Below are 26230 nucleotides of genomic sequence, written 5' to 3' on the forward strand. Positions count from 1 at the left end.
GTAATGTCTACCCAAATTCATTTAAAATAAAAGAAAAACATACATCACATCAGCACAGTAGCTTTCTCTCACATATGCCTGTGTATTCACATACACGTACAAACACATGGACATAGCCTTCATGTAAATAAACTTTGCCAATAAAGCCCAAACTTACTGCGCTGGACCACAAGGGTGGTTTGAACCACAAGGTCAGTGGATCAAGCTCACCAGCTGCTCCTCAAAAACCCTATAAAGGGTTGCTATGAGTTGAAACTGACTCGACAGCACTTAACAACAACAACAAAACAATATAGAAAATTAACAGAAACAGGGATGAAACACTTGAATATGCAAAGAACAATGTGCATACTCAAATAAATCAGACATCCCAAATAGAACACCTTTTAAGGACTCAAATTACAGCATGCCGATTTTTTCATCAAAGAACTAGGAACCCAAAATTGTGTTCAATAAGTAAAATGAAATTTTAAAATGTACAAATAAACTTTTGACCCACTTTGATCATTGCAGGGAGGAGGATGAGTGCAAGGGTGCAGGGGTGCAAGGGAAGAATTGCAAAATGTGAACTCCTATTTCGCAGGCATAATGCAGGGCAGTGCAGCCATACTGAAACACAAAGGGCCAGCGTCATAGCTCACTAACCAGCTCTCCAAAGATAGCAGTACATGGCTTCTTCAATGATACTTTTCACATTATGTAGTTTATAACTTAAGTAAAAGAAATCCTCTGCTAACCATCTATTGTTGTTGTTAAGTGCCGTTGAATCAGGGGATGGACTCTTGGTGTGTTATTGTAGGATCAGCACCAGACTGTGAACCACCAGATTGGCAATTCAAACTCACCAGCTGCTCCTCGGAAGCCCTATACAGGGTCCCTATGAGTCTGAGCTGACTCCACAGCACTTAACAATAACATATCTGGGGATGCAATTTCATTTGGAAATATGGTCTCCTTTGTTTTGTTATGGATGCCATAAACCAAAATATGTTTTAAGCCAATCACTTCTGAGATATAAAAAAAAAGCAGATTAGACACAGAAGAGACAAGCAAAACTGAAGAAGATAATTGACACATGGTGATCATCAGGAACACCAAGAAGGAGACTACAGAAACCGAGAAAGAATTTTCTCCAGAGCCAACAGAGAGAGTCTCCCCTTACATCCAGTGGCCTGAATTCAAACTTCTAGTCTCCCAAACCAAGAGAGAATGAATATCTGTTCATTAAAACCACATATTTGTGGTATTTCTGTGATAACAACACTAAGAAAGTAAGATACCACTCCAGCTGTTATCACTACTCCTATCATGCGTACGTTCTTTGGCGTTTGAACATCTTACACCTGGAGACTTTCTTACTCGTGGATTGGGAGTCTGGTTGTTGTAGCAACTGTTATGATTTATTGAACACAGGCACTCTGTAGGTACTTTCTAGGAATCAGTCCTGTTAGACAAGTACTATCAATATCCCCACATTACAGTTGAGGAAGCTGGAATCTGGATAAGTTTTCATTTTGTCAAAACTCACATAGATAAAAAATGATGAGTGAATCCTAGATTTCTATATAGACATTCCAACTTTTTTTTCTTTTAAGCATCAAGAATGATATTTAGTGATGATTCCCTGACTGTTAGTAAAAATAAGAATGTGAAAACATCTAGAAAAGAGTGCAAGCATTTCCATCCACAAATGGCAAGAACCATTTTGAGTATTATTTCAAAATTGAGTATTATTTCAAAATGACCGAAATTGCAAACTTACGCAGTCTGTAGCATTAACATCGACGCCAGCGTCAAGTATCATTCGTACAAGAGTTTCATTCTGCTTTGTCTTTGATACCTATAATAAACAGCAAATACAAGAGAAGTTTGTTTAAAAACAGTTTTCCAGTGTATGTCTGAAACTGTTTCAATCAACCAATAACAGGCTTCGTCTTCATTTTAATGTGAACACTCAGCACTCGTATGCCTTGTTCTTAAAATGTCCCACCTCATCAACCTACACCCTTCCCTTTCAATCAGTTAAAACTGTGGTTCTCAGGCAGAGTCCTAGTGGCACATTGGTTAAGTGCTCCACTACTAATTAAAAGGTCAGTGGTTCAAAACCACCAGCTGCTCTGAGGGAGAAAGATGAGGCATTCTGCTTCCATAAAGACCTGTTGTTGTTAGGGGCCACTGAGTCAGTTCCAACTCAGAGCGACCCTATGCACAAGGAAACAAAACAACGCCGGATCCTGTACCATCCTCACAATCATTGTAACTCTTGAGTCTGTTGCTGCTGTTATGGGGCCAATCCTTCTCATTGGGGGGTCTTCTGTTGACTCTCTACTGTACTAAGCATGAAGTCTATAAAGACTACTCTGGGGAAACCCTTTCAGGCAGTTACACTAGATGCTAAAAGACTGCAATGAGTTGAAAGCAGCTGAACAGTAGTGGCTTTGGGTTGGGTTTGGTGGTTCTCAGAGTGTGGTCCTAGAACAGCAGCATCAGTTCCTGTAAAGGATCACCGTCACCCCAGACCTGATAAATCCTACTAAAGGTGGAGTCTTTTTCATCCTGGTTGGAAATGTATCAGTAATTTCCCATTGTGCTCAGGACAAAAATAATCTCTTCAGTATGGCCTACAGTAAGTAAAAGCCCAGATCTCTCACCCTCCCCCTACCTTCCCAGCCCCTTGCCTCACTCTACCCCCCTTGGCTCAATCTGTTCCACCTACATAGATTTTTTGTAATCTTTCATCTGAACAGGCTCCCACCTGCTCCAGAACAGTTGTACACAATGTTCCCTCTACCTGGAAGCCTCCTTCTTCCTATCTTTATCTGGTGAATTCATCTTTCAGATCTCAGTCTGAAAGCACTGAAGCACTCCTCCTCCAGTAAACTTCACTGATTTACCTGATCAGGCAGCATTCCTCTTCTAGGCTCTCATATATAGTCACCTTCTCTGCATCAGTCCACTGTTCTGAGACAATCTTTAAACCTTAAACCAAAAATATCCCCAGCACTCTTCTTTAAACCAAACAGTAAGTTAGCTTAATTAGTAAAGAATGTCTGCCTTGGAATCTTCTGAGGTGGGACATCCCCACGTGCAAGGACAAGCAGACCAGTCTGGAGCAGCTAGAAGAACAGAAAATACTTCTTGAAAGAAAGACCAACAGAAAAAATAAAAAACAGTAACAGCAGTCCAATTGACTACTACAAGAACAAGCAAGCTGTTCCCCAGGGAGACATCAAGGCAAGTGGTCAGGTCGCCTAAAGGCAAACCCCTTTCCAAGACTGAAACTCAAATGGAACACACTAGCAGGCATATGGTTCTGCTGCTGACCACATTGGTCATCAGTAAGGGGAAGCGGGGGAAAAACAGCAATGAAGCTGTGAACTAAGTCCAACCACATTCAATAGACTTCTGTTAACCTAGATTGAGACCTGGTTAACCAGCAGTATGATGAGACCTGGGGACTCCTAGGCCCAGGGGCAGGGACATGTCCCCAGAGGACTAGAACAGAGTGTGAAGCATCCAGCTGACATAAAATGAGGGGAGAGGCACAAGAACACCCACACTTGCAGATAGTACCCATTTGACCTGGCATCAATGGCTGGATGATCAGAACATGACTAGAGGAAGAAAGAAGAGGGACAAAAAAAGAAAGAATGAGTAACCCCACTCTAAGTGGATGAACTTGACCTATGCTTGTGGATGCAGTGTGACAAAGGAGCGGACAAATCTCTACAGTGAGGATCATTCCCACACCCTTGGTACACAGGGTCAACAGGGAGGGGGAACTTAGACATTGGCTACCCAAAATGGGGGCACTACAAAGGCAAGAAGTGACTGGCTTACAAGCTTCCAATAGGGAACCTAGCTCCAGAGGATGCAGGGAAAGGTAGAGCTTCCACTGAATTGTTTCCAACCTCTCTGGATGGGGTTAATAAAAGGTGAGGGGGAAAGGACTCCTGTGGTTCAATAGGGAATGATTGCTATCAGGTCTGATAGTCAGTGTTGGAAAGGTAAATGTAAATGTAAATGTAAATGTTTGGTAACAAAAGGAGGAGAGTGGCTGATTTTGCAGTCCAGGAGTGGAGATCCCTGGAAACATCAAGGGAGAAAAGAGAAGTGCAAGGAGGAGACCATGTTTGGAAAGGCAATGACACTGGGGATGGAAGCAGAGACAATGAAGTGGACAAAAGGAGCAGCTGGGGACTCTGGACTTAGGAAGGGAGAGGGGTTATGGCTGGTACGGAGGCAGGAGTGTGGGGTGTACCTTTTGTTTGATGATGCATGCAGGGGATTGTGATCATTGCAGTGAAACAAAATACAATAGGATGGATGTAAAGATAATGTTCACTCATGTAAACTAACACATAATTCACAATAAAAACTTAAAAAAAAAAAGAAAAAGAGTGTCTGCCTTGGTCTCTAAGCAGGAAAAGCATACACAAACACACATACACACACACACACAAAAACACACATGAAAATCACACACAGAAAAAATTCCACAGTCACAAATGAGCACAAGGAAAATTCCCACATGGAAAAAAAAATGCATGTAGAAAAATTCTTGTATAAAAAATAGGATTTTGGTCTAGACTCAGGTTCTGGTTGTGAGCAGAGAAATTTTCCTATGTGTGTATTTTTCTGCGTGGGCATTTATGACAGCGGATTTTTTCTGTACTTGATTTCATGTGAGCTTTTTCATGCACTTTTTTTCCCATAGAACCTTCGTTCAGCCCAGAGCTCTCTGGAGACTTGCTTTATCATTTAGGAAAACTCTACCCAGAGGCCACTAAGTGGAATGAATTTCCTCAGTTCCAATTGTGCATGAACCTTACTGATTATTGGGGCATGCAAATACAGCTTTGTGATAAACCAATGACAAACAGCATGAGAGAAATTCAGCAGGGAAGAACCCTGAAAGTGTTGAGTTATTTTAGGGAAGGTCAGGAGAAGAAAAGCAGTTTGGACATTGACACAGTTGTTGTTGTTGTTGTTAAGTGTCGTCAAGTCGATTCCGACCCACAGCGACCCTGTATAGGGTTTCCGAGGAGCAGCTGGTGAGCTTGAACCGCCGACCTTGCAGTTCAAATGGCTTTGCAGTCTGGCGCATTAACCCACAGCGCCACACCAGGACTTCATGTTGACACAGTAGGGAAGTACAAAGAGAGAAGACCACTGGGTGGAGCTTTCTAATGATAAACACAAGTCCTTGAAGAGTCAGTTATGACTCATGGTAACACATGTGTGTCAGAGAACTGTGTTCCATAGAGCTTTCTTTCTTAAGTATTGTTTAAAAATAGACACAGGAAAACAGAATTCTTCAGGGAAAGGCTTTTGTTGTTGTTAAGTGCTGTTGAGTCAGTTCCAACTCATAGCAACCCTGTATAGGCTTTCTGAGGAGTGGCTGGTATACTACTGACCTTGCAGTTTAGTGCATTATCCCATAGAACCACACCAGGGAAGGGTTACAGAGATGGAAATACCACCTTCAGAAATTTATAGGTTAGATGGAGAATATCAAGGAGTAACTTTACATTTTTAATACTTTTGTTTTATGAGGGTTTCTATGATTTTGTAGCAATGCTTTTATTAGTAGCAAACCTTCATATTAGTTATGAGGAGAGAGCAAGATTATTTAACTGGAATGAATTACAAATATGATGGGTTAGCTCTCAAAGGTGAAACTGACCACAAAGGGAGAGAAAATTCACCATAATCTTCTAAGCTGACCTCTCTGCAATGGATTTAACAACTGTCCCAGCAGATCTCCTCAGAAGTCACCATTTTGATTGGGCCTTTTATATTTTAAGGTACCACAAGGATACTGGTCGGTTTGAACCACAAGGTCGGTGGTTCAAACTCACCAACCGCTCCTCAGAAATCCTTTACAGGGTTGCTATGAGATAGAACCAACTTGACAGCACTTAACAACAACAACAAAACACTTAACAGCACTAAGCCAGGTGTATTACTAAGAGAATGTGTCTGCAGCTATCCATTGATCACAGAGACAAGTTTAAATATGTTTTGTGGAATAAACCTGTATAGGCCTGAACTGGAACCCTAATAGTGAGAGTGTGAGTGGAGTTATTTCACCTGCATAAATGTGACTGTAGCTATTTTGAGAACATAACTTGGTTAAGAGGCAATACAATCAAGCCTGAGACCATCTTCCATACGCACGCCCTTCTTTCTGTGCTTGTGTCTTAGATGTATGCTTTCACCATTGTTAGAATATTATGGATTAATTTGTTCTATTTGAAGCCTGGCCTCTGTTTGTGCAGCTTCTGATAAGGAAATGCCTCCTAGGCAAACAGAAAAGTTAATCATGTACTGCCTTCTCCTGTGCTTATCGGGACATCATGACCTCCTAGTGAGTTAGCGTGAATGCTAGAAGGATAAGATCATAGCCCACTTGCATGTGTTACTAATCACAGTGTTAAAATGAGTCTAATTATTGCATTGTAAAAACAAAAAACAGGCTTTGAACCTGGAGTTCTTGGAGACACCAAACATGGACTTGGTCTTGTAGACCATAGACTTTTCTTCTTTCTTTATTCCAATCATAGCATTGCATGTGTGTTGAAAAGGTCATTTATAAAATACAAGAACTTATTTTATTATTTCTTTACATTTCACCAGCCAAGCAAAACTTGAGGAATCATGTTATTGTTTCACTATGCATTTGCTCTAACAAGTGTTGTACTCACCATAAGGAAATACCCAATGAGCAGAACAGGCATTAAGAGGATGATGAGTAGGTAATCAAAGAAGGTGAATCTTTTCTTCACGGCATAATGCAAGCAGGTTCTCTCTTTCTAAGAAAAAAGGGTGTTTTTTGATTTAAATAATTTTATTTTAACTTTCATAGTCTCAGGTTACCATACCAAAAAGTTTAATTTGTGCTTTCGATTTCTACGGGACCCATGGGAATTTACTTAACACCCCTTTTAGTGGGAACATCTCTAGTCAAGTAACTCAGTTTTCCCACTGGCCAGAATATTGAACTTTAACAAAAATCATGAAACAACCACAGAAAAACTCAAACCTAATCCAACCAACTGCTGCTGAGTGAATTCAGACTCACAGAGACCCTACAGAACAGAGTGGAACTGCCCTAGGGGGGTAGCGATCTCTATGGAAGCAGATCGTCACCTCTTTCTCCTGTGGAGGTTCAAATCACCCACTTTCTAGTTAGTAGCCAAACACTTTAACAAGGACACTTGACAGAAACACCCATACCAAAAACCTACTGCCACTGAGTTGATTCTGACTCATAGCATCCCCAAAGGGCAGAGTACAAGTAATCCATAGGATTTCAGAGACTGCAGATCATTAAGGGAGCAGACACATCCATCTAGTTGCTAGTGGCTTTGAACCACCCACCCTGAGATTAGCAGTCCAACATTTAACTCACTGAACCACCAGAGATACTTTACAGAAAGGTAAAAGGTGAAATATATATCTTTTTCAAATTCTTTTAAGATGAATTCTCACACTAGATTTAGGATTGGAGACAAAAATGCTGAGATACATAGGGGTGGCTTCAAAAAGTTTGTGAAAAAATATCATTATCTTTTAATTTCATTTTTCCAGGAACATCTTGAAGCTCCCTCATAAATACAAAACTGAATTTAGTATTAAAAGTTTTGTTGTTGTTAAGTGCCACTGAGGTGGTTCCAACTCACAGCAACCTTGTATAAAGTTTCTGAGGAGTGGCTGGTAGGTTTTGACCTCTGACCTTATGGTTAACAGTCCAGTATGAATCTTACAGTGCCACATCAAGATTCCATCAAAAGCTATTTGTTACTGTTGTTGTTAAGTGCCTTGGAGTCGATTCTGACTCATATAAACCCTGTATAGGAGTTCCTAGTGATGGCTGGTGAGTTTGAACCACCCACCTGGCGGTTGAAATCAACCTTGCAGTCTAGTGCTTATCCCACAGCGCCACACTAGGACTCATTAAAAGCTGTGTTGTTGTTGTTGTGAAGTGCCATCTGGTTGGTTCCAGACCATATGGACCCTGTGCAGTGTTTCCAAGGAGCAATTGGTAGGTTTGAACTGCTGAACTTGTAGTTTGCAGTCCAGTACTGATCCTAAAGTACCACATTGTTCTTAAGTACTGTGGAGTTGGTTCTGACTCATAGTGACCCTGCACAGGGTATCCAAGGCTGTAAATCTTTACGGGAGCAGAAAGCCTCATCTTTCTCCTACAGAACAGCTGGTAGTTTCGAACTGCTGACCTTGAGGTTAGTAGTCCAATTCATAACCACTATGCTACCAGAGCTCCTTATAGTTAATCCTTAATCATCAATAGTACATGGATGGTCTATTTTAAGGTTTATGCATAAGAAAATCTTCACCTGTATACTGACAGTGCTAGAAGAATGCAAATGACTCAGTTGAATCCTTGAAATATGTGACTATTTATCAGGAGTCCTGGTGTGACGCTGTAGGATAAACACTGGACCATAAGGTCGGTTTGAACCGCAAGGTTGGCAGTTCAAACCCACCACCCGTTCCTCGGAAATACTGTACAGAATCCAAATGAATCAGAACCAATGAGATGGTGCTTAGCAACAACAACAACATACTTCAACTCCTGGTGTAGCGCTGTATGAGAAGCGTTCAACATCTCACCGCAAGGTTGGCAGTTCAAACCCACCAGCTGCTCCTTGGAACACTGATTCAGTTGGAACTAACGCTATGGCACTTAACAATAATCTACTTCACCCTCTAATGCTTATGGGGTATTGTGAAGCTCCAAGAGCACATGATCGGTGCTAGACAGAAACATATACAATTAAGTATAATTCATAATTGTTAAGTGCCATTGTGTCAGTTCTGACTCATAGCGACTCTGTGCAGGGTTTCTGAGGAGCAGCTGGTGGGTTTGAATGCCCACCTTGTGATTCAAATCAAACTTGAGGTTGAGTACTTATCCTATGGTATCGTATCAGTGCCCCATAGTCTGTAATAACTGAAATGCCAACCACTTCAATGAGAGGAGACCGAGAAAGAAAAGAAGTCAATCCCATTTTGGGAAAAGGTAAAATTCTTTAGTAAGAACAGTTTCTGGTTTGTCTAAATACCAAAGTTCTTGTATATGTTTCCTGTAAACTATTTGGAAATTAGACAGGAGTATAAAGATAGGCTTTAAAATCACCTCATTATTCAACGTGGTATGGCGCTGTGGGTTAATATGCCAGATTGCAAAGCCGTTTGAACTGCAAGGTCGGTGGTTCAAGCTCACCAGTCACTCCTCGGAAACCCTATACAGGGTCGCTATGGGTTGGAACCAACTCGACGGCACTTAACAACAACAATAAAGAGAGGCTTTAAAATCACCTCATTATTCAACCTGTTGCCATCTAGTCAATTCTGATTCATGGTGACCATGTATAGAGTTTCCAAGGTTCCCAAACGTTAAGGGAGCAGAAAGACTCATGTTTTTCCTAGGAAATAGCTGGTGGGTTTCAACTAATGACCTGGTTGTTGTTAGTTCACTGTGTATCATACAGCACCACCAGGGGCCCTTCATTTTCCAGTAGCCCAGAGCTAATTGTTGACATTTTGGTGTATTTTCCTCTTGTCTTTAAAAACGCATATGTGTGTGACTTAAAAATGTAGGATCACATTGTATATTCAAAAATCATACGTTGCTACTCCCTTCCAAGACTAAGACTCAAGGAGAATACATGAGCAGTCATGTGGTCTGGGTGGTGACTACGTTGGTCACCAATAAGGGGAAGGTGGGGGGAAAACAGCAATGAAGTTGTGAGCTAAGTTCGACCACATCCAATAGACTCCTGTGAACCCAGGTTGAGACCTGGTTGGCCAGCAGTACGGCAAGACCCAGGGACTCCTGGGTCCAGAGGCAGTGATATGGCCACAGAGGACTAGAGCGAGATTGAAGCATCCAGCTGATATAAAGTGAGGGGATTTGCACAAGAACACTGATAATACCCACTTGACTTGGCTTCAACAGCTGGATGATCAGAACTTGATTAGAAAAAGAAAGAAGAGGGAAAAAAAGAGTAATCTGCTACAATTTGATGAACTTGACCTAAACTTATAGATGTAGTAGCTCAAAAGAGGGAACAAATCTTTACAGCGAGGATCATCCCCAATCCCTCGGTATACAGGGTTGACAGGGATGGACAACTTAGACATTCGCTATCCAAAATGGGGTAAGGGAGGGGGGCTACAAAGGCAAGAAGTGACTGGCTTACAAGCTTTCAAGAGGGAGCCTAGTTCCAGAGGGTGCAGGGGAAGGTAGGATCTCCACTGAGTGGATTCCAATCTGTTAGGTCTGGGATGATGAAAGGAGATGGGGATAAGACACTTGTGGTACAATAGTGAATAATTGCTATCAGGACTGACTGTGAGGGTCAGAAATGTAAAGGTAGAGGTTTTGTAACAAAAGGAGGGGAGTGGCTGATTTTGCAGTCCAGGAGCAGAGGTCCCTGGGACCATCAAGGGAGAAGAGCAGAGTGTAAGACCCTACCCAGAGAAGCAGTGATGCCAGAGATTGGAGGCAGAGACTGACGGGGAGAGATAGAGCAGTTGGGGACTGCAGACCTAGAAAAGAAGAGGGGCTGTGTGCTGATGACCTGCAGGCAGGCTTGCAGGGTGTACCCTTTGGTTGGTTGATGATGCATCTAGGGGATTGTAATCATTGTAATGAAACAAATACGATAGGAGGAATGTAAAGCTGGTGTTCTCCCATGTAAACTATCACATAATTCATAATAAAAACTTAAAAAAAACATGCATTTCTTCTTTCACTTAATATTTATGCATACTGTTCATGCCATTTAATACATTTAAACATATGATTTTAATGGCTGCATGGCTTTTATTGAGTGAAACAATTTTTTTTTTTTTTTTGCCAAATCCTTACCTGGGTGGGCATTTCAAGCTTTTAAGTTTCATTTTTATAAATAATAGGCCTGAACATCCTCATTTATGAAGCTTTGTCAATATTTCTAAATTTGTTGAACGTAAATTTGTAAACACTGATTTCCTGGCATAAAAGATATTAAGACTCTGTAAAATAATGCCAAAATGTCTTCCAGCAAAATAACAATAGTTTATACTTCCTCTCACCACTTGACTTTCTGTTTTAATCTTGGTCAATTTGGTGGTTTATATTGTTGTTTTTAAGTTTCCTTGAATTGGTTCCAACCCACAGCGACCCTGTACAGGTTTTCCAAAGAGCAACTGGTGTGTCTGAACCATCCAACCTTGGGTTAATAGTCCAGTGCTTATCCTACAACCCACCCCCAACATATATATACTGTTGTTGTTTTTGTGTGTGCTATAAAGTGGATTCTGACTCATAACGACCCAGTACAGAATTTCTGAGGAGTGTCTGGTTGGTTTGAATTGCTAACCTTGTGTTAGCAGTGTCTAGTGCTTATCCTACAGCACCACCCCAGGAGGACTCCCTCTCTCTCCCTCTCCCTCCCTCTCTCTATAGATAGATAGATAGATAGATAGATAGATAGATAGATAGATAGATAGATAGATAGATAGATAGATAGATATATATATATATATATATATATATATATATATATAGAGAGAGAGAGAGAGAGAGAGAGAGAGAGAGAGAGAGAGAGCTCTGGTAGCATAATAGTTACAAATTGGGTTGTGAATCTAAAGGTCAGCAGTTCAAAACTACCAGCTGTTCCGTGGGAGAAAGGTAAGGCTTTCTGCTTTCATAAAGTTATTGGGCACACTCATCTGAATTACCAGCAAATATTTTAATTTGTTTTTAAGGCATTTATTGATTCAGTATATCTGAAAATAACTCATAAATATTGATTTAAGAAGTGAGAAAGCACTGATTCTGTTTATTAATGTACAAAGATTAGGTTGGGGAGAAATGAAAAAGATCACCAAAACATTAAAAACACCGTCCTCCACAGCCAGCACAGAGAGAAAATCTCCCCCTAGAACTGGCACCCTAAATTTGGACTTCCGGTCTCCTAACCTGTGACAAAATAAATATCTGTTTGTTAAAGCCAACTACCTGTGATATTTCTATTTATGCAGCACCAGTAGCTCTGTAGGATAAGCACTAGACTGCTAACCACAAGGTTGGCAGTTCAAACCCATCAGCTGCTCCTTAGAAACCTTTTGCGGGATCACTGTGAGTCAAAACTGACTCAATGGCTCTTAACAACAGCAGCAGATAACTAAGCTCTGGAATGCTAACTATGAGGTTGGAGGTTCAAACACACCAGGAGAAACTTGTAAAAAAATTTAGGGTTGCTATGTATCGAAACCAGCTTGATAGTACTTATACAAGCAGGAAGATCACTAAGAATGCATATGAAACAAATTAATGTGGTTTATCCCTTACTTTTTAAAATTGTTGTTGTTGTTAGGTGCCATTGAGTCAGTACTGACTCATAGCAACCTTATGCACAGCAGAAAGAGACACTGCCCGATCCTGGGCCAACCTCACTTATCATTGCCACACTTGAGCCCATTGATGATGCCACTTGGCCAATTCATCTCACTGGGGGGGAGGGGGTGTCTTCCTCTTTTTCTCCGACCCTCCGACCCTCCACCAAACACGATATCCTTCTCCAGCGACTAGTCCCTTCTGACTGTATATCCAAAGTATGAGAGATGAAGTTTACCCATCTTGGCCTCTAAGGAGCAAGCACTCTAGCTGCACTTCTTCCAAAAAGGATCTATTGGTGCTTTTGGCAGCCCTTGGCACTTTCAATATTTTCCTCCAACACCATAACTCAAAAGCATCAATTCTTCTATGGTCTTCCTTATTCACTGTCCAACTTTCACATGCATAGGAGGTTATTGAAAATGCCATGGCTTGGGATTTGATTAGGTATTCTGCTCCCTAATATTGGCAAAGTATGGTCTATGAACACCTGTCCTATAGTCAACTTGTTATCATTAAATGTCATCAAGTTGATTCTGACTCATAGTGACTAGGGTTTCCAAGGAGTGGATGGTGGGTTTGAACCATCAACCTTGCAGCTAGCAGCCCAGTGTTTATCCTACAACACCATACCAGGACTCCTGCAGTCAATTTTGTTGTTGTAAAGTGCTGTGGAGTTGACTTTGTTGTTGTTGTTATGTGCCGTGGAGTCGACTTGTTTTTAAGTACTGTGGAGACAGTTCTGACTCATAGTGACCCTGCACAGGGTTTCTGAGGCTGTAAATCTTTACGGGAGCAGAGAGCCTCATCTTTCTTCCTCGGAACAACTGGTAGTTTCGAACTGCTGACCTTGAGGTTGGCAACCCTATTCGTAACCACTACGCTACCAGAGCTCCTTGTGGAGTCGACTTAGGCACTTGTTAAAACTATAGCTTCCTCAGAGGGTTCTGGAGTGCACTGATGAAGACGGACATAGCTGCAGCCAGTCATGCTTAACAAAGCTCTCTGGTCAGAGTGAGGAAGCCTAGAGTACATTTTTTAAGACTCTGGGTTTCTTCTTAGAACCTCTGTTAAACCAATTATTTCTTGACCCTTTCAAAATGTTCCTATTTCCATAAGATGAAAATAGGATCTTTCATCTAAATTCAGATTGTCAAGAACTCCTCAAAATAAGCAAATGGAGAAAGTTTCAACTTGTAAGGAAGAATCTGTATCTGCTTTTTTCTGGAAGAATATTGCTTTCTGTATCTCACAGCCTCTTCTGCTTTCTGGACCTATAAGGAAATGACGTAGTTACCCTCATCCTGATTTTGTTACCTGAACTGGGAAAATTGACCTAAAACTTTGTGAGCCTCTGTTATTAACCATTTGATCAAATCTTTACTAACATTCTTTTCAGTCTTGACATTCTAGAAACTGTTACAGTGTTTAATTTTATAAGCAAGCTGTATGATTAATAACTTACCTTCTGGAGATCAGGACCTGAAAATAGTGAGTAAAAAATTATTGAGAGCACCACAAGGTCATGCTTCCTCCCATTATCTGCTTCCCATTATTTGCACACGGATGAGTGAGGAGGAGGAAGGGGAAGGAACAGAAGGAAGGGAAAAGAAGAATGAATCAGACAGAAACACTACCCTGCCAAAACTGTGGACTCTCTTTCTGAGTACAAGGACATAGTTGACCACAAAATATGCCTGCTGATTGACCTTTGTTGCATATTGCTTTTTAGCCTAATGCAATGTTCTGAGTGTATGTCAATCTTTCTAAAGTAAGGCAGATTTAAAAAAAAATTACGTTGCTATTAGGCGCTCTAAGTAATGAGAAAATGACAGTTACCCACTTTCAGTGATGAGAGGAGAAAGGGATTACTGTGGTCAATTTTTCTCTCCTCTGAAGTGTTATTATCTCACCTGGTTTTTGAGGTTCACATTAGCATTTCTTCTTAAAAGGAAGGAAACGATCCTTAGGTGCCCCCGCCTGCAAGCGCAGATCAATGGAGTGTCGCCATTAAAGCCATCTTGAATGTTGATAGAGCTGCTGTCTTCCCTCACCCAGCGCCACACTTGACCAAAGTCATTCTGATAAGCTGCCTGGCAAATGGGCTGAGTGGAGAGAAACAAACACAGGTTTTGAAATATGTGTACAATTAAACCACCACACAAGTAAACAAAACATGAAAATTTCAGCTTTTCCAAGTTGTGATATATTGCTTTGAAGGGCAGATTTTTTAATCTCTGTTAGGCCCAGCCTTAAGCCGAGGCCAAGCATAGATATCCAGGGCTAGGAGACAATTTTTCTAAATGCTCCAATAGAAACACAACAAGAATATTTACTGGACGGATGAATGAGTGAACAAAAGGAGGAAACATTGCAAATTCTACCCAATGAGAAAATGTGCCATACCAGGACAATTCTGACAAGCCCATCTAGCAGATTTTTGCTAAAGATAACATAGGCAATCAGGAGAAGTTAGGGCAGGCCTTAAAATTGCAAGTCAGAAATTACCAATTATCTAATCTTTGAACATCATATCTTTATTAAGAAAAAATTTAGCTTTGATGTCAGCTGTCACTCTCTGTAATAGCCCACCAGTACTTTCAACGCTTGAAACAACTGTTCAGATGTCTTTATGATAATAGTTCAATTAAAAAGACCTTTTTTCTGTTATTCTCTTTAGCCATGTAGCATACCACACGTTTGGAAAAGAAAACACTAAAAAATGGTGGTTCTTATTCTGCCACATATTAGAATCACTCAAGAAGCTTTAAAACCCAGCCAGTGTTGTGGTACCACCTCAGAATGAGTAAATCCGAATCTCCTCACGTGCTGTAACAAAGTCACTGCACTCAACAAATCATGAAAGACCAGTATTTCACTAAGCCAGAGATGATTTAGGGACACATTGTCACCTCTCACATCACCAGCCAAGAAAGGGAGTGTTCTTACGATTCCCTCAGTTTCCTCTTCTGTAAAATGAGGAGCATAAGTTAATCTTTCAGGCTTCTTGTGGTTATTCTACAAATGTTTAATACATGCAGATCGGGGTCTAGGTCCTGAACCAGAAACTGAGAGAGCAGGAGTGAACAAGACCTGCAGGACTCCTGTCCTCAAGGAACTCAACATAGAGGAAAGGACAGGCTTTAGACAAATGAGACACAAAGAAGTTACGCAATTAGCTGCAATCCATTATCTGCTACTTATAAAAGGCATTATAAAACTTTGCAAAGCCCAGTGAGAATTTAATAGCAAAGCCTCTGCTACCCTCATCTTGCCCACTTTCCCCGCTGGGCGCTAGTTCCTCTGGACAGATCTCCTTTCATCAAATACCCCCCGTGTTTACTCTGGGAAATTTTACACAGTGTGGCTGGTGGGTTTAAACTGCTGACCTTTGAGTTAGCAGTCCAATGCTTATCCTACAGTATAAAAGCATTGATCCTTAAACAAAATAAAATCATATTATGGTTCAATACTCAGTGTTTCTCTTTCACAGCAACTGTGTACCTAAAAATTAGTTCCTTAACTATTTACTATCCTGTATCAGAAGGGATTTGAGGCAGAACTGAGTGAGGGAGGGATTGGATTTTCAACAATAAACTCCTGTGGGCCAAGGTCACAATGATGTGATTCACCACTGTATCTGCAGTATATAACACATCACTGGACACATGGTACAAACACTAAGTATTTTTAAACTGACTTTAATTAGACCGCATAGAAAAAAAAAAACACTTAGATGGTACATGCAGAATGCTAGATTCATGAGAGCTGCTATCATTGCTTATGACATCATTCTTAAATTTATCAATAAACAAGCCAAACCTCTACTATGTGCTAGGCACAAGTGAGGAAAAAGAAAATAAAATATGTTATGCTCTTAACCATGTAAAATTTATCTACAGGTGGGGAAATAGGACAGAGAGAGAAAATGAGAAACAGTAAGGAGAAAACAATTTTAAAAGAGTGTTTGTAAGGTGCCGTCAAGTTGGTTCCGTCTCATAGCAACTATGCACAAGAGAATGAAACACTGTCTGGTCCTGAGCCATCCTCACAATTGTTATGTTTGAGCCCGATAGTGCTGACACTGTGTCAGTTCATTGTGTTGGGGGTCTTTCTCTTTTTCTCTGACCCTAACCTTTTCTTAGCATGATGTCCTTCTCCAGGGACTGGTCCCTCCTGATAATATGTCCAAAGTATGAGAGATCAAGTCTCACAATTTTTGCTTCTAGGGAGCATTCTGGTTGTACTCATTATAAGACAGATTTGTTTGTTTTTCTAGTAGTCCACGGTACTTTCAATATTCTTCTCCAACACCATAATTCAAATGCATCAATTCTTCTACAATCTTCTTTATTCATTGTCCAAATTTCACATGCATATGAAGCACCAATAGCAAGAGGGTAGGCTAGTGAGGAAATTGAATTGGGTACGTTTGCTAACCAACTCATGTTTTCTCATTGCTGAATATCACAATAAGTGGACTACGACACTTTAAATTCAAAGATGTACTCAGGACAGAAGCATCCTAAAGGAAAATCAAGTAACAAACAGGAGACAAAGGAAAATGAGCAGAAAACATGGCTTCCAACTCCCAATAAAAAAGGTGCAATTACACAAGGCACCTTTTCTATTAGCTTTTGGTGTTAGTTGACTTAAGTTGGCTCGAACGTATGGCATGGTAACATTAAGTATGACAGAATGAAACATCTTCCTGATCATTGGTATGTTTGAATCCAATGGAGTCAAACATTATCATTTACTAAGCTTTACCACTAACTGAGTAAAGCAGAGTCTCTGTGTACCCGCTGACTGATGTATATACAGTACGGGTACAATTTAAAATCACCTGAAGTTGAAAAACTAGGTTGTAGTTGTGTTTCACTACTAAATCCCTGGGTGGTCGTAACAATTCCCTTCCTCTTCATACCTTAATGTTGTCAATCATAAGTGAAGCAAAAGTTCCTTTGGGTTTCACATTCTATTACCATCATGCTTTGGGACTCTAATCGCATCCCAACCAATAATCTAACTACATTTTACACATCATTGCTAGAGTCTAGCAGTTGTTGTTGTTGTTGTTGTTATGTGTCATGAAGTTGGTTCCGACTCATAGTGACCCTGTACAGGGTTTCTGAGACTATAAAACTTTACAGGAGCAGAAAGCCTCATCTTTCTCCCGCGAAGCAGCTGGTAGTTTTGAACTGCTGACCCTGAGGTTCACAGCCCAATTTCTAACCATTACACTACCAGAGCTCCTTTACAGTCTAGCAGTATTCCAACAGAAATGGTGGTGATAGTGGTGGTGTGCCACTGAGCTGGTTCTGATTTATAGCGACCCTGTGTAGGTTTCTGAGGCTGTAAATCTTTATAGGAGCAGAAAGCTTCATCTTTCTCCTGAGGAGCTACTGGTAGATTCAAACTACTGACCTTGTGATTAGCAGACCAGCTTATAATTCACTTCATTACCATGACTGCTTCCCAACAGAAATAGTGCTTATAAGCTTTCAGTGAATTTCCATTATCTTAGCTAATAGTACCCAGTCACTTGGATTTCAATGACAAATAAAATAAAACAAAATACAAATTTTTGAGGTTGCCGATGTTAATTTTTCCAATTAAAATATTAGAATACCACTATTTCATAAAATAAAGGCTGTATTAACATAAACCACAACAATAAAACAAAAATATTTTATCACAAAATATGAGGGGGCTTCAAAAAGTTAATGAAAATTAATTGCATAATTTCTTAATTCCACTGATTCATGAAGCTTTTTAATTTCCCTCATACACAGAGATATAATCACAGAGAGAGAATAAGCAGGCCTTTATGTTGGATAGATTTAACTCCATGCAGAAACTCTCATTGTTTTGATTGATTTTTTTTTTTTAATTCACCATAAGCCAGTGGAAAGTTTGCCATTGACCACTACTAACAATGAATAAATTGTCTACAGTGCATAATAGAAAACAGGTTGACTGTAGAGTTTTTTTGTTTTCTCAAAATTTTAAATGACTTCTCAACATTTAAAGTCAGCCTATTTCCCATAGGAATCTAGAGTTCCACCTTCTCCTAAAAATGTGATAGCCCTGGGTCTGCATTTCCACGAGATACCAAATAGCAGGTGTTTAGTGGCAGTGGTTGGTTCTCCACTGTCCCCACCTTTGTCTCTTTCATTTTACCTGCTCCGGTTCATTCATCTGTCTTATTTTAGTTGAATAACCTTTACTAAGAATTAACTAAAAACAGGAAGGGAAAAGGTGAAGAGCTCTTTGTTTATTTTTTTCTGCAAGAGTCGGTTGGTACTTTTGAATGCTTTCTCAACTCCTCTTGAGCAATTTATTTGAAATACAAAGCGGGTCGAAACTTTCGATCTTCCGTAGGCTTCCTATATGCTATACACAGCTTTTCTGTTTTTGAAAATTCAATTATCTTCCTGACTCAGTTGACATGCATTAGTGATTTGATTGCATAAATTGGGCAAACACGTGAAATAAGTTTATGCTTGATAGACTCTAAATTTCCACAAGGGGGCAGCCTGGTACTACAAAAGCACTGACTTTAAAGTGACATGACGCTTCAAAGCTGGTTAACAAGCTAGGCTTGTTAACAGAAAACGCTGGTTAACAAGCTAAGCTTGTTAACAGAAAATGCTGGTTAACAAGCTAGGCTTGTTAAGAGAAAATGCTGGTTAACAAGCTAGGCTTGAGAAATAAAAAGGAGTTATAAGTAGTTCCCGGCTAAGCACAAAGTTGGCAGTTCAAACCCACCAGCTGCTCCTTGGAAACCCTAACTAAGCAGGGTTGCTAAGAGTCAGAACTGACTAGATAGCTCTGATAACAACAATACATTTTTTGGGGTGTCAAAGGAAGAGCTATGAATCCATATTGGCCTCCACAGTTTCTTGAATTTAGAGGAACCCTGGGTGCAGAAGAAACCAGTGAGAAATTTGGGCTATTATCACGCTGATTGTATCTCAAACAATCTCAGAATCCTGTCGGTTCTGGTTTCCAAAGTTCTAGTTCAGGCTCTCATGACTTTTCTCCCAGCACTATTGTAAAGTCCTAACTGGTTTACACTTAACAACAACATCCAGCCTCCATCCAACCTCCGAAAAGCAGCCTCAAACAGACACATACGATTCTCTGAGTCTCACACATTCTGTCTTTCATCTTTATCTTCTCCCACCCCTTCAGGTCTATCTTGATCTAAGTAAATGATGGTATGAGCAGCTATCTCCTCAACTAGACTACAAGCTACATGAAGACAGGAATAGTGTCAGCTCAGCATTGTGGTCTCAGCACTAGCATTCAATGTATACTTACAAAATAAACTGCTTCATTTAACCTTCACAACAACCCTGTAAGGCAAGTCTTATCCCCTTAGATGTGATTCCTGGCACTACCAGTTACTAGCTGTGTGACCTTGGACAAGCAAGAAAACTGACTTCTGCTTCAATCTCACCTGGAAAATTACCTTAAAATTGGAACACAGAACCAACATCATCAAATCTTTCCATTGTTTAGGTGAAGGTGAAAATTCAGATTGCTATGTGGAACAATTTTCAGATGTTAGAATGTTTAAGATATTTCACAGGTGAGATTCTGGTACCGTAGTGGTTATGAATCAGGCTGCTAATCTCACAGTCAGCAGTTCAAAACTACCAGCTGTTCCACGGGAGAAAGATGGCTTTCTGCTCCTTTAAAGAGTTACAACCTCGCAGATCCTGTACAGGGTTGCTATGAGTCGAAACCGACTCCACGGCACATAACAACAACAACAACAGTATGTGGAACAATTTACAGATGTTAGAAAGTTTAAGATATTATACAAGTGAGACTGAAGTTCACACAGCTACTAACTGGCAATGCTGAGACTCAAACCCAGGGGAATGTCTGCAGAATCCATACACTGCTGTTGTGTGTCACTGAGTCAATCCTGGCTCACAGTGACCCTAAAGGACAAGGTGGAACCTCCACCTAGGGTTTCCTAGGCTGTAGTCTTTGCAGGAACAGATTGACAGGTATTCTTTCCTGCTTAGTTACTGGATGGGTTCAGACCTCCAACATTTAGGTTATCTGCCAAGTGCTTAACCATTGGGTCACCAGAGCTCCTTGAATCCATAATACTTCCTCTAATTATTTCAGGTAGTTGGAAACTTAGTCTTCAAAGTGTCTTCTGGCTATAAGTCTGTGCATCTGAGACTGCCCTGATATTATATTATAGTATCCACTCTCAGGACGCTGGTCAGACCTCTTCCAACATTGGCCTGCTGAAGTCCAAGTTCCCCTGCCCATCAGATCATTCTCGTTTATCCAGATAGGTTTTTCCAAACTGATACCCAATATCTGTCAAGGGGTAAAGGGGCCCTGGTGGCACAGTGGTTAAAGTATTGAGCTACTAACCATTAGGTTGATGGTTCCCACTGACCAGCTACTCCACAGGAGAAAGATATAATAGTCTACTTCCATAAAAAATCACAGCCTTGTTAACCCTAACTAAGCCAAGAGATAAAATAGTCATCAGAGAGACTAAGGAAGAAACCACTCAAGTATCCATCTCTCAGCCCAGACAGTCTCTTTCAAAACAGCATGTTTCATTTATTTACCATTTTATTTACTCATCATTACTAAGATTGGACTTACTGGTTCTCATTTCTTACACAGTCGAGCATCAATGGTATGTGCCTGGTTTTCAAAGTTCCTCTGTGGCTCAACTGTGCATACACCACAGGTTTTTTTATAGGCTTTTGCCTCTTTGATCAGACCAATTTTCTCCTCTTACCTCTGTGCCTACCTGCTTGCCACCCTCAAAAACCCAACCAAACTCATTGTGACTGAGCTGATTTGGGATCAAGGAGATTCTCTGAGTTACAGAGACAAATGACATAGGATTTTCTTGGCAACAACCTTTACAGAAGCAGATCACCAAACCTTCCTCCCATGGAGCCACGGGGTGAATTCAAATCACCAACCTTTACATCAGCAGCTGATCATAACTGTTTGTACCAACCAAGGACCTTTATGTCTTTCAGATTGTACCATCCTTTAAAACCCAACTCAGGGGTCACTTCCAAGGAACTTTTCTTGATCACTCTCAGCTACAGCAAGATGTATATTCTGCCTCAAGCTCTTCATTGGCCTTTTTAAAGTGGTTTGATTCTAAAATCCCAAACTAGACTACAACCATCTTCAAACCAGACATCCATAATGGTAAATACCTAGGGCATGCACAGAATCACTTGATTGACACTGATTTTCCTGACCTGACTGGGGAAGTAAGATGAGGGAAGAAGATGAAGTTTGCACAATAATACAAGGGTCTTCATAAAGCTCATGGGAAATTGTCATTATCATTCAATTTCATTTTTTCACTATCTTTTTGAAGCTCCTCATTTAGCATGAGAGGAATTGGTCAATATTTTAGCTCAGTGGTTCTCCACTTTAGCTAAGTACTGAAACCCCAAACAAAACTCATACAGTGGATTCCAATTCATAGACACCTTATAGGATGGAGTACAGTTGTCCCATAGGGTTTCCAAAGCTGTAATTATTGGTTTGATATGATAAACACTGGACTGTGAACCACAAGGTCTGAGGTTCAATCCCACCAGCTGCTTCAGGGAAGAAAGATGAGGCTTTCTTCTCCCCCAAGGATTTAAAGCCTTGGAATTCTAATACAGGGTTACTATGAGTAGGAACGAACCCAACAGCATTTAACAAAAACAATATATAGAAACAGCAACCACATCTTTCTCCCATAGTGGCTGGTGAGTTTGAACTGCCAACCTGAAAGCACTTTTAAAACTGCACCCCAGGGCTCCTTGGCTAAACACTGAAACTTAAAACTTAACCCATTGCCATTGAGTTGATTCCAACCCATGTTGTTCTTGTTGTTATGTGCTGTGGAGTTGATTCCGACACATAGCAACCATGTACAGAGTGTCTGAGGCTGTAATCTTTAAGGGAGCAGAAAGCCTCATCTTTCTCCCGCAGAACAGCTGGTAGTTTCAAACTGCTGACCTTGCGATTCGCAGCCCGATTCGTAACCACTATGCTACCAGAGCTCCTTGATCCCAACCCATAGCAGCCCTATATGTTGAGTTTCCAATACTGTAAATCTTTATGGGAGTAGAGAGCCTCATCCTTTTCCCAAGGAGAAACCAGTGGGTTTGAACTGCTGACCTTTTAGTTAGCAGCCTAACACCCAATCCACAAAGCCACCAAAGGTCCAGGCCAAGTGAATCAGAATCTCTGGGGCTAGATTTGGGACACTGATGCTATTTAAAAGCTTCCTAAGAAAGAGATGAGCTAAGATAGATGCCAAGACACCTGGAGATCTCCAAAGAACCAGGAAGCAGCCATTGAAGAGATAAGGAACTTCCTCCAGAGCAGAGAGAGAGCAAGGTGTTCCCTATGGTCAGTACACTGAACTCTGACTTCTTGCCTCTTAAACTGAATTTCTACTTGTTTAAATAAATAAACAAATACTCCTCAGATGATTCTGATACATAGTGAAAACTAAGAACCCCTGCAAAAGAAACAGAAACAAGCCCACAATTAAAACAAAGTCATAATGAAACATGCACCTCTTAAGCTCATATTGGTCAAAAAGCATTCAAAACTCTAGATTCTTGGAATATTAGACACAATTTTCTGTGCATATTAGCGTATAGCTTTTAAAATAACTAAGAACATGGCGCTAAAGCCCTCCACACTCCTGTATCATTTTTCATTTCACTTTCCCAGGCCCTAAAATTTGCAAAGCATCTCTGAGAAGCATACAATGTTCCCAGCATGTTGGCAATTAACCAAAATGTTCAATATGCTCTGCAAAGATTTATTATGATAATTGTGTATTGTGCTGCTCCAAGCTCACTAGGTATCACAGATAGTAAAAACTTTGGGCATTATTTTAATAATATAGAAATACCAAACTGCTTGCACTCTTATGAAGGTCTATGTTATGGATTCAATTGTGTCCCCTCCAGATATATGCCAAATTACCTAGTCCATGATTCTCAGTATTATGGAATGCTCCTCCATTTTGTGATCTGATGTAATTAACCTATGTGATGCAAATCCTAACCTCTATGATGCTAATGTGGCAGAATTATTAGAAGGCATTATTAGAGGCAGTGCTGTGGGCTAATGCATCAGACTGCAAAGTCATTTGAACTGCAAGTTCAATGATTCCAGCTCACCAGCTGCTCCTTGGAAACCCTATACAGGGTTGCTATGGGTCGGAATCAACTCGACGGCACTTAACAATAACAACAACAATGTTAATGAGACAAGATACAATCTACAAGTTTAGGCTATATCTTGAGTCAATCTCTTTTGAGATATAAAAGAGATTAAACAAAGTAGCAAAAAGAATGACCCACTACCACCAAGAAAAAAAAAAGCCCATAGTGAAGCCCATGTTTGAATCCAGGGTACATGCACTGTGGACCTTCTAGACCCAGAGGATTATATATGCTAAGATAGCTCCAAGGGATGCCACGCTCACAGCTGTTGAAAGGAGACAAGGACATTCCTCCTAAACTGTGAGGCAACAGAGAGAGTAAGCTTTCCCCTACAGTTGTTGCTCTGAATTCAAAGGCAAGACATGTTGAGTTACTTCAAAGTATCTTATGAGAATATTCCCAGATATGGAATAAATGTTTCACCTTTCTGATATATTAAAGATAAAGTAACTTAGAATTTATCATACTTAACACAAACAAAATACCTGCATGTGTGTGAACATGGGTGTGTACACACACACACAAACGAAAACTGAAACTCACATCAAAGATCAAGAGCAGTCTTTTAAATTCTCCTAATTATTATTGAATCATTATAATCTATGATATTGTTTGCTTTGAGACTCAGCATCACAAGTGGAAATAGATTCTAAGTCCTTTCATTTGATTCTGTTCACTTCTCTACTTCTCTACTTCCTCACTCTTGTGTCAGCAATATGGGACGTGTGATGCACCTTGACTATGTCTATGGGAAGAGATGGTGGAAAAGCTCTATATCATCAGCTAAAAGTAGACCAGAGGCAGACTGTGAACCAGACCTTCAATTACTCATATGCAAGTTCAGGCTTTTGGTTGTTAGGTTTCATCAAGTCAGCTCCAACTTATAGCTACTTTTATGTACAGCAGAACAAAACATTGTCCGGTCTTGAACCAACCTCACAATCTTTGTTACGTTTGAGCTTACTGCTGTTGTCACTGTGCCAATCCATCTCATTGTGAGTTTTCCTCTTTTTTGCTGGCCCTTCACTTTACCAAGCATAATGTCCTTCTCCAGGGTCTGGTCCCTCCTGATAACATGTCCAAATCATGAGAGACAAAGTCTCACCACCCTGGCTTCTAAGGAACATTCTGGCTGTACTTCCTCCAACATAAATTTGTTTCTTCTTCTGGCAGTCCATGATACTTTTAATATTCTCCTCCAACACCACAACTCAAATGCATCAGTTCTTCTATGGTCTTCCTGATTCATTGCCCAACCTTCATAGGCTACTGAAAATATCATCTCACTGGTCAAATGCATCTTAGTCCTCACAGTGACATCTTTGCTGTTGAAAACTTTAAAAAGGTCTTGTGCAGCAGAACTGCCTAGTGCAATGCATCATTCACCTGTCAGTTTTGTCTTACTGTGGTGGCTTTTGTGTTGCTGTGATTCTAGAACCGATGCCATCGGTATTTTAAATATCAGCAGGGTCACCCAGGGTGGACAGGTTTCAGCTAAGCTTGTTCTCTTTTGGTGTTCTAACTCCATATCATTTTGAGTTATTTTTCCTCATTTTGAGTTTTGCCCCACCAGCAAATTAAGGTCCCTAAAGTTTTACTCCGTTCATGGCATCGTGGTCAATTTTATTTTGAGGAGGCAGCTCTTCCTAACTGTATTCTGAGTGCCTTCTAAACTGAGAGGAACATCTTCCAGGACTGTGCCTGACGATATTCTAGTACTTTTCATAATGTTTCAATATTCAATATTCTGGTGCTACCTGACAGTGCCCCACTGCTATTCGTAAGGTATTCAGTGGCTTAACATTTGAAACTAGTCTGCCTTTCCTTCTTCCTAGTCTTTATTGACTATGTCAAGGCATTCAACTGTGTTGATCATTAGTAACTATGGATAGCATTGAGAAGAATGGTTATTCCCATTATTAGTTGTGTTCATGGAGACTCTGTACATACACCAAAAAGCAGCTGTTTGAAAAGAACAAGGATACACTGAATGGTTTATAATCAGGAAAGGTGTGTGCCTAGGTTGTATCCTTTCACTACACTTATGGAAACCCTATACCGGGTCACTATAAATTGGAAACGACTCAACAGCACTTAACAACAACAACAACAACTTCAATCTGTATGCTAAACAAATAATCCAAGAAGCTGGATTATATGAAGAAGAACATGGCATCAGGATTAAGGAAGACTAATTAACAACCTGGGATATGCAGATGATACAACCTAACTTGCTGGAGGCAAAGAGGACTTGAAATACTCAGTGATGAAGGTCAAAGAGTATAGCCTTCAGTGTGGATTGCACCTCAGTGTAAAGAAAAGGAAAATCCTCACAACCGGACCAATAAATAACATCACGATAAATGGAGAAAAGACTGAAGTTGTCAAAGACTTCATCTTGCTTGGATCCATGCACAAGTTGTTGTTAGGGGCCATCAAGTTGGTACTGACTCATAGTGACCCTATGCACAACAGAATGAAATACTGCCTGGACCTAGGCCAACCTTACAATTGTTGCCAAGCTTGAGCCCACTGATAATGCCATACTGCCAATCCATCTCGCTGGGGG

The 26230-nt window shown here is 40.4% G+C and overlaps 1 protein-coding gene across 1 annotated transcript in view; it reads right to left on the minus strand.

Annotated features, from left to right (window-relative positions):
* Positions 1–26230, minus strand: part of ANKRD22 (ankyrin repeat domain 22) — a 37099-nt gene that overhangs the window by 2491 nt on the left and 8378 nt on the right. Inside the window, exons 2-4 of the mRNA XM_006831437.1 lie at positions 14326–14517; positions 6708–6815; positions 1763–1840 (exon numbers count right to left, since the gene is read on the minus strand). Coding sequence (XP_006831500.1) covers positions 1763–1840; positions 6708–6815; positions 14326–14517 — 378 coding nt within the window. The remainder of the gene's footprint in view (positions 1–1762; positions 1841–6707; positions 6816–14325; positions 14518–26230) is intronic.

The sequence above is a fragment of the Chrysochloris asiatica genome, unplaced genomic scaffold (genome assembly GCF_000296735.1).
Source record: "Chrysochloris asiatica unplaced genomic scaffold, ChrAsi1.0 scaffold00003, whole genome shotgun sequence".
Taxonomy (NCBI): Eukaryota; Metazoa; Chordata; class Mammalia; order Afrosoricida; family Chrysochloridae; genus Chrysochloris; species Chrysochloris asiatica.